We start from the raw sequence: 15616 nt of genomic DNA, 5'->3' as shown, positions 1-15616 counted from the left end.
TAATCAAAGTAACCACAATTAATTCCCTAAAATTGATTAGTATAATAAAATTGTTAGAAATACTTACCATAACTAAAAATATATATTATTGATTTATATAAAATTATGACAGCAATATCTTTACTTGATTCTCAAATATTTTATTCTCATAAATTCTATTTCTAATTCTACAAAATTTAAGGATCGTAATGACTTAATTTGTAATTTAAAAATTTTATGGACCAAATGGATAAAATTTTTGAAATTAAGAGATAAAAATTGATAATTAAACTTAATTTAGATGATTAAGATATTGATTAGGTGATGGGTGAGTAATATAAGGATAATAGTATGCAGAAGCGGAATGAATTTGATTGTGGATGCGGGAGGGGTTTAATTTGGACACTGTGACCGGACAGATCAATCAGGAATGGAAGATCATGTGAAAATTCGGGGCGGTAGACCCCATGATTAATACATGATGGGGTCCATTTTTTGCATCATAAAACTATATAATGAAACCAAAATTGGCGGTGTTTCTGTTTTGTTCTGGCGTAAATTCATCCCACGTTCTGACTGTACAGTTTTCGTTCAATTCCGTTCACTTTCTTCCTCTTTTGATTCATTTTTCCCCTTGATTTCGCCGGATCTGACTTCATCTAGTCGTCGTCCGGCTATCCCTAGCCTCCGGTGCTTTCGATTCACTCGCCGATCGACGAGTTCGGGCAGAAGAACTGTTCGAAATCGATTCACCCCCAAACCAGGTTGGTTCTTCCTTCACTCGTTCGAAGAGTGAGAATCGGGAAGAGGATTTTCTTTTTGGCTCTTGAAAGTGTGAACTTGTTGCCATAGTTCAGTCAACATGGCACTATTCTGATGCTCGAGAAATTTAATTAATAATACGTTTCAGTTTTCGAGTTCTTTTTTTTTTTTTTTTTTTTTTTTTTGAAGATTTCTTGTCCGAAATGGATTATGCAATTTGTTGAAGAATTTCAGGGGTGATGGTGAACTTTTCCCTTTGACCTTACATGGACTGTTATTTGTTTGTTGATTTTTTTGATCGGAGTGTAGCGATAGTTGTCCTTGTTCGTTTCTCACTTCTTGTATTGGTGAAATGCTTTTCTTTGCTGATTTTCTTCCCGGAGGCTTTTGTGTTTTGTGCTACCGTTCACTAATTTGGTCCTATTTTTGGCTATATGATCTATGTGTTTATTGGTCTTTCAATCTCTATGCGTTATCTCCCTTTTCATTTCGATGAGAAAGATTGATAGTGAGGTCAAGATTGCTTTCTTCGTCTTCTTCTTGCTTTTGAATGAAAGTAGTGAGGCAATTCTGTTCTTTCTGTCATGTGCTCATGGATTTCAAACAAGAATTAATGAGTTCTTCAATGAATTCGTTCTTTACTTATTTTTTTCAACCTATAAATAGCATCTTCTTGTGGAAACAGATGTAGGATATGAACAAAAACAATTGTTGGACCTTCAATTTAAATTTTTCTTTATGCTATTTACATTTGGAAGACTTAAAATATTTTTACGTACTTTAGGTACTTGTGATATACTCTGAATAAGTATTGGTGTAGGTGTATTGCGTTCTGATGCTGTTCATTTGTTTAGATGTAATTGCCTGATTGTACAAAAGAGGGCCTTAATTTGGGCCTATATTAGCATGAGACCTGAAAATGGATCAAAAGTGGAGGAAACTTTGATGGAGATTTCAAGGTGTGTGGAGGACAAAAATGCTGCTCAGGATAAACCGAGTACGAGCAGTGGTCAGGAAAAAAGTCATGGCATGGAAGCTCCATCTGTTGAACGAAGTATGATGTACGATAGAAGTGAGGATATGGAGATTGATATTATTGGGTGTACAGATAATTGTGAGGGAGGTCCTAGTAGTGAATGCAATGATTCAACCGAAAATTCAAGCTCGTTTGGTGATACTGTTTCTGGAACAGATTATGGTTCGTTATTGGATGACGAAGAAGTTGAATCCCAATTATATGATGATAATAATTTGCAGCCTATATCTAATGGATGCAGAGAAGTATTTCCAAGGTATACATATATCTTTTCCTTTTCGTTTCCCAAGTGCTTCAATTATTTGTTCGTTTTTTCCCCACGTTTTCTCCATACTTAATTTTGTGCTATTGGTGGATGAATGATTTGAAAACTGATTCTCATATGCCATCATTGCTGTACAGAGATTGGAATGTTTATCCTTTTTTTTTTACAGCCTTTTCAACTCTTCTAATTTGATTTTGTTGTTGTGAGACCAAAACGTTGGAAAATCTCATTCATTCTATACAGTAGACTCAAATATACATAAGCATACATGGAAGCCCTGCTGATTGGCAATTGGGCTATCTTTTGTGCTTGGTGGTGTCAAAAAGTACTTTGGCGATGGACCTTGGTGGTGGCGGCAGCGGATCCTGATGGCAATTGTCCAAATCCGCCAAGAAGGTGTTCCAAATCTCAAACCCTTAATGTTCACAAATCTTGAATAACTCACAAAACCTAAGTTGCCCTCAGAAAGACCTAGTGCTCTGATACCATGGCATTGTGAGACCAAAATATGGGAGAATCTCATACATGGGAGCCCTAAACTAATAATAGTAAAATTACAGTAAAAGACAAAAGACCAATAGTTCCTAAATTCACAGAGATACTATAACACAGATGTGTCAGTAGACTCGTATATCTGAAATATGTTGCTGGTGAATTTCAATCAGAAGCTAAGAAAAGAACCTTGTCAAAAGAGAATTGAAGTCCTCGTCTCTGGATGTACTCTGATCACTGTCCAACCAAACTCCCAAATGATAGCAATAGTTGCTTGAATCGAGTTCGGCTGCGTGATTTTTTCTAGTAAGTTATCGGCATATTGTACTTTCCCATCTAATTGAGTATGGTGGGTCTCTCTGTTGTGTACTTATTCTAGGAGGGATAGAAGGGAATTTATTTATTGTCTGGTCATTTAATTGTCTGTTATAAGGGGGATGATTTGACTTCATAGTTTCAAAAATTATGCAAACCATCTTATAATGAACAAACGGGATCTTCAAGGATGTGAAGTGTTCAGTGGAGGATGTTTGATCTTTAGCTAGGTTTAACCCTTTGGTTGGGCACCTGTTTCTAAAGAATTTTGTAATTGCTTTCTCTTTATTTCTCTAAAAAAACCAATTATTTGATAAGTCTTATTCTCTTAGATTTGAGCCCTTTTCATTTTAGTTAGCTATTGTTGAACCTTTTGCATTCTTTCATTTTTTTTTTTCTCAATGAAAGTTTTTTTTTGTAATCCAAATAAGTCATAATGAACAAGTCTGTTATGTCAAAATGAAACTATAATTGACACAAAGAAGATCACAAATATCATGTATGGATTTCTAGCTCTATAAAAAAATATCACATCTGAGTATATTTTGTATTTGATTTGGTTGTCAGTGACTTGGTTGCATGTTTCCCCTTATGATGGAGGAGGTGCTTCTAAATCCTCCTATTTGGAGGAAGGACAAAGTGTTGTAGCAAGCGAGTTTCTCTGCAGTTTTGTGGGTATTTGGGTTGTGAGAGGAACAATAGAATTTTTAGAGAGGTCAAGAAAGTGAGTGTGGAGGGTTTGCAACGTGGCTAGGTTTAATATGTCGTTGTGAGCTTCGGTCTCTAGTATTTTTTGTAATTATAATTTTGGTATTGTTCTTTTGGATTGAAGTCTTTTTATGTAGGCAGGGCCAAACTCTCTTCTTCTTCTTCTTTTTTTTTTTTTTTTTTTTTTGGAGGAGATTGTTTTTTGTATGCCCTTGTTTTTTTTCAATCTCTCTCTCTCTCCCCCCCCCCCCCCAAAAGAACAGAAAAAGCTAAGCCATGTGAAGTCAAGCCAAACTGAATTGAATTTGTCTTTTTAAATTTGTAAATCTTTTGAAATATGCATTTTGTAGTAGGAGAAATACGAGTCAACTAGCTTTATTTAACTTCGTTGAGTTTTGACTCATGGGTTAGGGCACACTTGCCTATTCCATTCCTAAAAATGTTAAAAGAGTTTATTCGTTTTCACCTTGCAAGGCTGACATTGCAAGAACAAGGCAAAAAAAAAAAAAATTTGACTTGTAGAATCAAAGTCAAGGTTTTTCTCAAATATGTTATCTTTTCTCACAACTTCATATGATATTCAAGTGTTAATTTATGTATTTTACTTTACAGGAAGAAAAAGTTGACAGATCACTGGAAAAAGTTTATAAGTCCTGTGACGTGGCGGTGTAGATGGTTAGAATTGAAAATTAGGAAACTTCAGTCTCAATCGTCTAAATACGATAGGGAACTTGCATTATATGATCAAAGAAAGCAGTCTGTCTATGAGCAATTCTCAACGGAAGATTTTGATGTGAAGTCAACAGGATTCTCAAGTCACACTCAAAGAGACAGAATAATGAAAAGAAAGAAAAGGAAGAAAAATGAAGAGACAACTGAAGTAGCTTCATATATGGCACATCACAATTTGTTTTCATATTATGGTATCAAGTCCTCAACTATTTCTATGCTAGTCCTTTTTTCCTAGTGTCTCCCTCTATGACATTGTAGTATTCTTTTGTTTTTCCAGAGAAGAAGAGGTCTGTCGCTGATGACATATCTTCAGAAGGTACTTCTCTTAAATTAAGTAAGTGAAGTTATTATTTTGGTTGATATCATTAAATTGTACATTGTTGAATAGGATTTTGTGCGGATTAATAATAAATGGAGGAGTGAAAGCTATTTCAAGTCTTTGACTGTTAGATGAATTAGCTCTACGCTTGATATTTGATTATTAAAAATTTATGTTTATCTTCTTTTTTTTTTTTTAAAGGTATGTGATATTGTTATCCTTTTTCTTTTCTCCATATGTGGGTTTGACGTTTGATCCAAATGAACTTACAATCTTTATGGAGATGCTTCCAAGAGAAATAACAAAACTTAGAACCTCCCAATTATTTTCCTTTTCTCTTAGATGATAGTTTTAACAATATTGAGCCATAAAATCAGCTTTTCTTTTTCTAGGATCGCCAGAAAGAGTCTCAATACATAAATTTTTTGGCGTTTCTAGGGTGTTAGGAAGGACTAGGTGGGTTTCAGGGTGAACTAGTGTTAGGGATATTAGTAGGGAAATATTAAGAATATTAATAGGATATTAGGAAGGCATTTTTGTATCATCGGGAGATGGTTTATGAAAGGTATTGAAAGTTTGGAGGTAGAGAGAAATCGAAGTATAGTTATTTTTGGAGGCTCCACATCTTTTCTTTTATCATTTCTATACTAACTTTCTACCAATTTCCACTGCAAAATTAGTTCCTACCTATCATGTTGGAAACCATTTCCAAGCCAAAGATATTAAAATTAAGCATTCATAGATCAAGAGAATAAGAACATCATAAGAAAGTGATGTGATGCCTTACAAAGGAGACCTGCTTAGAGAGAATCAGCCCAGCAAGATGCTGAAATTATAACGTCTTCATCAGACTTCATGATAAGACTGACTTAACAATATTTACAGACCATGCTGCTAATAGAAAAGAAACTCATGCAAAGACCTGACTGTCAATCTGCCGAAGCCTATTTTGGAGATCTTTAATATGAGAGTGATGCCTTTTTTTTTCCTTTTTTTTTTCTTAACTTTCATTGAGAAAAATGAAAGAATACCTGGGCATAAAAAAGGCCCATAAAAGGAAGTCCTATTAAAGAAGGGGACTCCAATCCAGTAAGATAAGTTAAAGAGTAATTACAAAAAAGCTATTAGGTACTCAAATATGTAGAAAAAGACGAGATAATTTTGCAATATCGAAGAGAAACTACAATATAACAATAGCCTTTTGAGAAGACTATCTCTCTCCCAGGTCCCTGAACGGATGCTCCACCAAAATGCTCTGCACCTTTTAAGGTCCCCAACACTCCTATTTATAACCAAGACACCCTTAACTAATTGCCACTATGCCCCTTCCTAACATGCTACTAAATCTCCATTTATATTCCATAGCATACAATACTAGTACTCTCACAAAAGTTTCGTCACTAATGCCCAAAGAGAAACATTGAACCTCACAAAGGACCACGCCTTAGAAGGGTTCCTTTCAACTCCTCGAAAGATTCTATTTTTCTCTCACCCAAATCCCCATATCAAGGCGCACGACCCAACTTGCCACAAAAACCTTCCCTTCTCACGAAAATCCAGATAGAAAAGGAACTCCTCAATCATCACCCTACCACATATCTGCTGGCACACTGAAAACCAAACACCTAAAAAAGATCTCTAACGGACCGGATGAAATCACATCTCCACTAGATACATCCACGTCTTCTTAAGCCTTCTAACAAATTATGCAACACAACAGACCAACCAATTAAGATATCTTCCTTATAAATCTATCAAGAGTATTCACTCTTCCATGGATAACTTGTTAGATGAAGAATTTAATCTTTTATGGAACTTTAACTTTCCACAAATAAAAAAATAAAAAAATAAAAAGAAAAAAAAGACTCGTGAGGAGGAGAGAGATTCAACAACGAACAAAAGAACAAGCTACAAGAAAATCCCTTAGACGTGCTAAGACTCCATAAATGAAAATCCCTCCTCCTAGGCATAAACTCTAACTCTTCAATGAAAGAAAGGAGAGTTAGAACCTCCATCGTCTCCCTATCTAACAATGCATGACGCAACCCGAACAAAAAGAAAGTGATCTCCCAGAAAAAGGCAAAACATTAGCCACAATGCGACCATTGAGAGAAGATAAATGATATAAACAAGGAAACGTAAAGCGGAGGGGAAGATAAATGATATGACAGTGATGTATATTTTCTGGAATATATGTAACCATCCAAACGGATTTTCCAATTTTATTGGTAGCTGATATACATCTATTGCACTTGTGTTTTGGAAGAAGCATCTTATGCCACATACATTTCACTCTGGAAATCTTCTATTTCTAGATAGATTGTTAGGTGGAATCTATGTGGATGATGAGGAAGTTCTAGCTTAGGAAACTAGGCATAACTGCTGCTTTTGGTTGGCCATTAACCTGCATAGGAGCCTTCGGAGGGGAGGCTATATCATGGACCATGGTAGAAATTGGAAACTCATGGACCATGGTAGAAAGGAACCTGACAAGCTAGCTAGATAGAAAAATATGGCTCCCTCTAGAGGAGGCTATATCACTTTGTTACAATCAAGCCTTATCAGCATACCAATAATAATTTTTTATCCCTTTCCTAGATTTTTGAGTATGGTTCTCAATATTATTGAAAGGAAAATGTGCAAGTGGCACACTGCTCTCTGCATTGACGTAGGCTGCTTGAGCTTGAGAAACCTAAGCGAGAATATCCTTGCTTTCTTAATGTGAATGTGTTGATCTTAATACAAACTGGATTCCTTATGGCTCTGTTATAGCTAGCAAATTTTGAAGTCGATGAATTTTTTGGTTTCTGCTATTAATAATGGGATTAGCGGAAGAGGTTGGACGTTCCTAAAAGTTTATGTTGGATGATGGATGATGGATGATGTACTGTTTTTTGGGAGATTTGTGGATTACTAATCAGCCTTTGAAAACATGGTCCCCAGATTTTTTATCAAAAAAAAAAAAAAGGTATAGTCCCCAGATTCTTCTAACTGGCTAGTTTGAAAACCTTTTTCATAAAAGATTCTTGGAATCCTATAGAAGGGGGATGAAGTCTTTTATTTAGAATAACTTAGATAGAAATAGAATTGGAGTACAAATAGGCAATCTTGGTGAGTATTCGTGATGGTTGTTAACTTAACCAACAGAGTCATACCATCTTATGGACAAGTCTCGTAATTATTCCTGTAAATCATTTGCTGCCCATCTTACTAAAAATTGTGAAACCTTTGTTAACCTTTTTAAGGACTATTTGGAAGAAAATTTACAGAAAATTCAAGGTTATTCTTTGGTCCCTAGTTTTCAGGGGGTTAAACGTTACGGGCATGGTGCAATTAAGACATCCTTACATGCTAGGTATTATCTCTGCTAACAGAATTTTGAAGATCTAGACCTCGTCTTTCTCTACTACTCTATACTTCCAAATGCTGGGGTTAGAATATGTTGGATGTGTAGTCTCTCCTTATCTTACCGAAAAATGTTAAAGATTTTGTTGGAACCTGGACAGTCATTTTGTGGGCATCCCTGGAGACAAAAACCTAAAACCGTTTCAAAATGTGAGTTCTGATGACATTTCTATGAGAAGTGGTTGGAAAGATACGAAAGAACTATATAAAAGTTTCAATCTTAGCTGGGTCTTTCCCATTAATTATTTATTGTCCCTTTCCAAGATCCTTTGCTACAATGTGGTGGCGGCCCTCTTTTGGAGACATTTGACGGAAACAACATGATTTTTCAAGGGGAACACTCACCTCGCTACTTGGTGTTCTCTTTACAAAGAGTTTATAGAGCTTTGTAATTGTGGTTTGATGCATATTTCTGCCCATTGAGGGCCCTTTTTTTAAATCCCCTTGGCTTTATTGGGACATCTCCTCTATTTTTTATACATGGTCAATTATATCATTTTGTTTGTAACGAATCCAATGTTTGTAACGACCTTAAGGACCCTATTTGACTTATTCGTGCTTCACAGTGACACTTTTGAGCTTCTTGTAACCGTGCCTTCTTTATTTATGCTAATTAGAGTAATCTTCATGATCATGTCCGGTACTTTTTTTACCCTTATTTTGAGTTTCCGTTGTTATAGATGTTCTTAATAAACAAATAAGCCTGTATCTCATAGTTAAAAGAATAGCCCATTTTAAGTTTGAAAAGACAATATATGTACGGAGAGCTCTTGGTAACAGTAGTCAGTTTGATTCTCTGCTCTGATCTCTACAGACAAGACAAAGAATATGAGACATGATGGCATCAATGACTTCCGGACAATTGCAACTGACGGATGGCCATCTTCTATGTTAGGAGATAATGATAATAATTTGGAAGAGATGTTTCTAAAAATTGAAGCTGCGCAGTCAAGAGTTCATGAGTTGAAGAACAGAATTGACAAGGTGGTGAATGAAAATCCCATGAAGTTTTCTTCAATCAATCAGATATACATGCTTGCATCAAGTGACGATCCTGCTTCACCTGAAGATGGAAATGATGTGTTCGTTAGGTCTTTGCATGAAGCATCACAACACATGTCTGAGGACGCATTTGATGTTCTTATGCCTGAAAATGCAATTACGAGTCATGGAGAGGTCATGCTACTTCCTGATATGATTCAGAGTGCGGATTGTGGAAGAAGTGTAAGTTTCCCAATCTATCACCAATATGTGAAACTCATTGATTTCATTCCAACCAAAGTTAAGCAATAATGGCTTTGCCTACATCGACTTGCAACAAATATGGTCTTTGATATGTACAGACCGAGGGACTAATACTGAGCTGAAGTTTTATATCATGGTAGCTCTAAACATGGAATTCACTTGTATGTTTGCAGACTACGAAAGTTCTGGTGCAAGATTCTGCAGCCAAGGAAGAGGCGCAAATTCATGAAGAGGTTGATGGTCAGTTTATTGAGCCGACTCTGAAATTGGAGGAGCAAATCACTTCTCCAGCTGACTTAGCCTCAGGAATCCAGGAGCCCGACATGCAACACAAGACAGAAACCCCTTCTGCTGCCAAACCTAGTTCATCTAAGAAAACTAGAAAGCGGGGAAGGCGAAAATTCGGGATGAGGAAACAGAAACGGAAAGTGACAGGTTAGCTGGATGAATGGGACTAGCAGATGGTTGTTTTGCTTCTTATTTGGTTGATGGAGGTTAGAATTTTGTTAGTGGTTATTGTTCTTCTTCTACTGTATATTTTCCATGCCATGCTCCTCCCCCCTCTCACCTGCACAGATCAACTCAATTATTTGTATATGCTGCAAATATTCATTAATTATGTTAATATGAAGATAGCATTAAACACCAGTGGTTGGCTACAATCCATGGGAGCTTTACGCCCTCAAAATTTCAGTTTCCATGGTCAACTAAGTTCTAAATCGTAATTAGATGAAGTCTAGAGCCCTATCAGCAAAATAAAAGTTATGAACCTCACCGAGGTTAGAACATTCAACACCTGGAAGTGGTTAACTACAGTGCGCCCTTGCTAAATCCAAGACTGATTGTTTTGGGCAGTGTGGATATGGTGATTTGTTGTGATTCTTGTTTTCCCTAGAAATTATCTTCTTTACCTGCCAAACCAACAACTGAGTGCATTAGTTCATATCTAAATCCAGGAGCAGCAAACCCTTTTGAATAATATGATTAGGAATGGCTATTGATTGCATTGGCAGTTTGATCATATTCATACCTCATTGTAGCAACTTCCCAAAAGTGAAACGGTTGACAATGAAGCAGGAATATGATTTTTTGGTTCTCCCCATCCATTCAGAGAAGGTATAAAAACCCTTATATATAGCAAAAGCTCCATCGAAATCAGAAGCCGAGCAGACAATTTCTCAGTCACTTGAATTGCCTGGAATTGCCTGTTTCTTCGACTAGATCTCCCTTGAAAATGATGTTTGCAAAAGATATCTCCCTTGAAAATGATGTTTGCAAAAGATACCTATCTCCTTATCATGAAAATATTTATAGGAAGTTGTCAATTTCAGCACAACTCAATTAATTAAAAAGTGTACAAATAGTGAATTATAGGAAAGGCAGGTGATGCTTCAAACATGATAAAACTTATGGCTGTTGCCTTGCAGATAAGTAGAATATCGTCTCCATGCTTCAAACATGATAAAACTTATGGCTGTTGCCTTGCAAATAAGTAGAATATCGTCTCCAAATGAATAGAACATCGTCGTGTAATTCTTGCAGCTAAGTAGTTTAGTCGCATGTGAAAGAGACGAGACAGGGAATCTAAAAAGACCATAAAAAAATCAATCTCTAAGTAAAAATGGTCACATACCTAGAATCTGAAAGTCGAAGAAGAGTTTACCGTAGATATAGCCAGATCCTTGCTCCATCTTTCAGTTTAAGAGTTTCAAAAGTAATATTAATTAACTCTTTTAACTTAAAAAAAAAATTAAAAAGTTATCATTGTTATTATATGAATGAAAATCGTTTTATCTACCGTTCGTAGGTCATCTCTATCTTCCATTTTCTCTTTCTCATTTGCTTCAATCTATGATCTAAGAATTTCTCGTCTTTTTTTCTTTTTCAAACTTCTTGAAGTTATCTTGAAAACAAATTTCTTCTTTACTTTGTCTTGCAAATTCACTAATTGTAGTAGGGGTGTTCATGAGTTGGACTGGATTAAGTTGAGACATATTTTAGACCTAACTCAATTATTCGAGTTGTAGATTTTTTTAAACCCAAACAACTCTTATCAAATAATGAACTCAACCGACCTCAACCATAAAAAACTTTGGGTTAGATTAGTTCGAGATGTTTGGATTATTTATTTGAATTTTTATTTTTAAATAAGAGTAAAATATTAGTCTGAAAAAATCTATTTATTTATTTTCAAACATTTAATTAAGATTTACGACCCAATTTTAATAATATTTCAAAAATTTACCTTCCAAATAATTAAAAATTAGTTTTAAGAGTCATTCCAAAATAAATAATTTAAAATTATGAATTTAAATAAAAATAAAATGACTAAAAGTATATATAATCTTGAGGAGAATCAAGAACTAACGTCATTTATTTAAACAAAATCTAAAATCCTATCGATTTGTTTGGTTATTATTATTATTTTTACTTGGAAACAAAAAAAAAATAAAAAATTATAATTTCACCCATATAAATTCCAATAGGAGCATGGTTAGAAACCCTTGTTGAAGGCGTAGCCGGCTCGCTCTTTGTTCGTCTCCACTCTGCGGCCGCCACTGCTATAATCGAAGCTCTTGAAGATGAAGGTTCGACCCCGTAGATTTCTTTCTTTCTGACTATTTCTTGAGTTTTACTGCTATGCTAACTTTGAGTTTTCGTGTTGATAGTTTAATATTGCGAATCCGACTACTGGATGCCAGAAGAAGCTCGAAATCGACGATGATCAGAAACTGTTAGCTTTCGAATTCCCTTATTCTTCAATCTGTTGTCTTAATCATGAATGTGCATTCTATGTGGATTAATTAATCTGTTCATCTTCAGTCGATTGTTCATATCATAAACATTACATAATTACATGGAGTTGGTCTAATGGAACGTTATCTCTTGGTTTTGACTGAGTTTTACCTAAGCGTGGCTTCATATCTTTAGATCTTTGATTCCAATAGCAAGACTTTCTGGAACTAGGGGATTTGAGATGTATAATAAATAAACTGGCTCTCTTCTGATGAGTAGAGTAGTGTTAGCATCGTTTGTTCGATATGTTCGCAGTTATAACTTTTGAGTTAACGTTCAGTCTTATTACGATGGATTTCAAATAGCTTATATATGACCTCGCTAGAAATCTATCTGCAGTATTTGCATTGCTTGTTGTGTTTTTCTTTCCCTTATTTTTTTTCTTAGTGAAGCAGCAATTTCTCCGAGAAACAATATTTAATGAGTTTTAAACGAGCAAAAAGAAAGATTCTAGCTATTTCCTTTTTGTTTGTATGTATGTATGTATGTTTGTCATTATTTTACTAAAGTTTAAATTTCTTTATGTATTAAAATTATCCCTTGTCTTTGTTCAGCCGTGCTTTTTTTGACAAGAGGATCTCCCAGGAGGTCAGTGGAGATTCCCTTGGAGAGGTATGCATGCTCTTCAGTTACAATAAATGAAATGTTAGTTCCTAGTTGCTGTCTCTGAGTTGACTATGGATGATTTTTCTCTTATCAGGAATTCAAGGGTTATGTTTTCAAGATTATGGGAGGTTGTGACAAGCAGGGATTCCCAATGAAACAGGGTGTTTTGACCCCTGGCCGTGTTCGTCTTTTACTACACAGAGGTTTGTGGAACTGTTTAGACTAGTGAATGTTTAACCATTTAATCATATTTGTGGCCTTCATTATTTGTTTTCAATCATTTATAGCAATATCATGAGTAATGGAAACGTTTGTTTTAACTTTTTTGGACAGGTACCCCTTGTTTCCGTGGTTATGGTAGGCGTAATGGAGAGCGCAGGAGGAAGTCTGTGCGTGGATGCATTGTCAGCCAAGACCTTTCAGTTCTGAATCTGGTTATTGTGAAGAAGGGTGATAACGATCTTCCTGGCTTGACAGACACTGAGAAACCAAGAATGAGGGGTCCCAAGAGGGCATCCAAGATTCGCAAACTTTTCAATCTGTCAAAGGAGGATGATGTTCGAAAGTATGTTAACACATACCGTAGATCATTCACCACAAAATCTGGTATGGCTTACGAATGCTTTTTGTGGTTTTTTTTTTATACGAAACAATTTTATAGATGTATAAAATTTACAAAAAGGATTGGGAGTCAGTGGATCAAAAAAATATTCGTAGTTGGTTAAAAGGGATGCATAAGAATACGAAGCAAAATGATCTAACAATTAACTCCCAAGATATAGAATAACATTCGAGCAAGTAAAAGATATAGCATAATGTATGAGCGATTAAAAAAACTTATCAAAGGCTTGTTCATTGTCCACGAACAATCCACGGTTATGTGCATCCATGGCGTAGCCTTAGCCTTTGCTGTTGTGGTTTCTAAACATGTCATATACTAACGAAGTAAGTTGGTGGTTATGTGTGTGATTTTCCGGCAGTGCTTGATAAATGGTGCAAGTACAGGTCACGGTCTGATATTTCTTTCATAAATTGGATAGTTGGATGAATTACTTACTCTAGAAAGAGTGAACTGCCTTACTGGGTAGTGGATAAAAGCACTTGATTCTCCTTCTTTCTTACTAGACTGGAATCTCAATGTATTCGTATGATAATCTATTCTTTGAATAGTCCCAACGTTTCTAGATGAACCTTGCATTACATTGTTGTTCAATGATGCTCCTGTTTACATGTAGATGGATTGTGCTTATTAAAGCTGGAGAATAAGGGAGTTGTGGGGTTAATGGTCATGTTGACCATACGGATTTAATATCCTACAAGTTACTTTGGCAACTAAATGTAGTAGGCTTAGGTGGTTGTCCCGTAAGAATAGTCCGTATGCAACTTGGTGTTGGATGCTCATGAATACAAGAAAAAATAGTAGTGTTGTATTAGTTCCCCAGTCTCATTTTGGCCACTTAATAGTAATTGTTTTTTCAGCTGCGTTTATTATGGAATCAAGTTTCTGATGATTTATTTGATTGGCAGGCAAAAAGGTGAGCAAAGCCCCGAAGATTCAGAGGTTGGTTACCCCACTGACCCTGCAGAGGAAGCGAGGAAGAATTGCTGAGAAGAAGAAGAGAATTGCGAAGGCCAAGTCTGAGGCTGCTGAGTATCAGAAGCTCCTGGCCTCTAGGTTGAAGGAGCAAAGGGAACGTCGCAGCGAGAGTTTGGCCAAGAAGAGGTCCAGGCTCTCTGCTGCTTCAAAGCCATCCATTGCTGCTTAGTATGTTCACATTATTTATGTCAGTGTTCTGTTCTCTTTATATTTGCCATCTTGTTTTGCTTTTAGAAGAATGAACTTTTTGCGGCTGCATATAATATGAGATCTGGAATGTTTTGGTATTCTTTTGTCTGTTAGGCCTTTGTGGTATTTTCTTCCCTTCATTGTACGCTTATTCTTTTTCTCATTATTAATACTTCCTAGAATCTCTCGCACTAAGACAGACTAAAACCTAAAGAAAATTTGAAATTCTAGCTTGATTGTTTGATGGTTAGTTCTTGGCTCCATGCCTAGGATTTGGAATCTGGATTTGGCACCTAATGGTCCCGTCTTTTCTATCTTCTGTGACATAAGGTTTAGGGTTTACTTCCTTTCACTTGTTAGGAGCATGCTTAACTATGTATTTCTTATGATTAAACTATTGAAATGGAAGGTGTACCTTGTTGGTAAAGCTATACATGTACGAGTTTCTTCTCAAGACATAGGTACCCTGCAGATTTTGAAAAGAAAAAGGTGTGTTGTTGCTCGTCTTAAGAACGCATATCGACAGGGATGCTGTAACATTGAAAAAAAAAAATAACAAAGGCATCAAAACCAAAGGAAAGAAAACTAAGGAGAGTGAGGCATATAGAATGAGGCATCGATTTTTAGTATTGGCATGAAAAGGTTCAAAGGTTCAGATCTTTTTACTCCAGATTATGAACACTCGATTGGATTTGTCAAGAATGAGCTGACAATTACAGAAAAGGTTCAAAGGTTCAGATCTTTTTACTCCAGATTATGAACACTCGATTGGATTTGTCAAGAATGAGCTGACAATTACAGTGGAAACGGCTGATTGGTTTGTCATATGCTATATAAACGAGATTAAACTCCATTTCTCATACTCACTCATTGATTCACTCATGGTTAAGATTAGGCTATTCACTCATTGTTAGGATTAGGCTAGGTAGGTATATTTCGATTTCATACTAAGCCAAGAAATTCAAAAACTATAAATTTTGAAACCGAGATAAGAGAGGGATAGGGACAAGGATCAACAAGTTATTGAAAATTATTTTTCTCGCCAAGTCAAATTGTTTTATCAATGATTCGATGAGTGGAGCTATATTCAATTCGTGGGTGAAATATCTCAATCAAATCAATATACTTTAGCCTTATATTTTGTTACAATGAAATCTCTCATGAAATGTT

At 35.7% G+C, this 15616-nt stretch overlaps 2 protein-coding genes and 1 long non-coding RNA gene across 5 annotated transcripts; all 3 read left to right on the top strand.

Annotated features, from left to right (window-relative positions):
• Positions 1-372: 372 nt before the first annotated feature.
• On the top strand, positions 373-9906 carry LOC111800693 (uncharacterized). 3 transcript variants are annotated; one of them, XM_023684499.2, is made up of 6 exons: positions 373-743; positions 1562-2033; positions 4170-4480; positions 4567-4605; positions 8828-9237; positions 9432-9906. In XM_023684499.2, exons 1-6 carry the CDS (start codon positions 458-460, stop codon positions 9696-9698), a joined length of 1785 nt encoding a protein of 594 aa, XP_023540267.2. In that variant the 5' UTR covers positions 373-457; the 3' UTR covers positions 9699-9906. The 3 variants fall into 3 exon arrangements, with proteins under 3 accessions (XP_023540267.2, XP_023540266.2, XP_023540268.2); XM_023684498.2 differs by having other exon boundaries at positions 376-743; positions 4567-4623; XM_023684500.2 differs by having other exon boundaries at positions 603-743; positions 1596-2033; positions 4567-4623.
• LOC147791382 (uncharacterized) lies at positions 2301-2841 on the top strand. The gene is made up of 2 exons (XR_015422269.1): positions 2301-2438; positions 2708-2841. It is a non-coding gene; the product is annotated as an uncharacterized LOC147791382 (long non-coding RNA).
• A 1808-nt stretch (positions 9907-11714) lies between the features above and the next one.
• On the top strand, positions 11715-14544 carry LOC111800697 (small ribosomal subunit protein eS6). Its single transcript, XM_023684507.2, has 6 exons — positions 11715-11846; positions 11928-11992; positions 12609-12666; positions 12755-12863; positions 12994-13266; positions 14188-14544. Exons 1-6 carry the CDS (start codon positions 11841-11843, stop codon positions 14424-14426), a joined length of 750 nt encoding a protein of 249 aa, XP_023540275.1. The 5' UTR covers positions 11715-11840; the 3' UTR covers positions 14427-14544.
• The last annotated feature ends 1072 nt before the right edge of the window (positions 14545-15616 follow it).

This window comes from Cucurbita pepo, chromosome 8, assembly GCF_057944985.1.
Source record: "Cucurbita pepo subsp. pepo isolate OVF chromosome 8, ASM5794498v1, whole genome shotgun sequence".
Taxonomy (NCBI): Eukaryota; Viridiplantae; Streptophyta; class Magnoliopsida; order Cucurbitales; family Cucurbitaceae; genus Cucurbita; species Cucurbita pepo.
This window is presented reverse-complemented; position numbering and strand designations above follow the sequence as displayed.

Bases quoted from the DNA above. Each gene is read 5' to 3' on its own strand.
- LOC111800693 (XM_023684498.2), top strand. From the start codon at position 458: ATGATGGGGTCCATTTTTTGCATCATAAAACTATATAATGAAACCAAA. The intron at 744-1,561 runs GTTGGTTCTTCC...GTATTGGTGTAG, and splicing joins TCGATTCACCCCCAAACCAG to GTGTATTGCGTTCTGATGCT. The intron at 2,034-4,169 runs GTATACATATAT...TTTACTTTACAG, and splicing joins TGCAGAGAAGTATTTCCAAG to GAAGAAAAAGTTGACAGATC.
- LOC111800697 (XM_023684507.2), top strand. The intron at 11,993-12,608 runs GTTAGCTTTCGA...GTCTTTGTTCAG, and splicing joins ATCGACGATGATCAGAAACT to CCGTGCTTTTTTTGACAAGA. The intron at 12,864-12,993 runs GTTTGTGGAACT...TTTTTTGGACAG, and splicing joins TCGTCTTTTACTACACAGAG to GTACCCCTTGTTTCCGTGGT.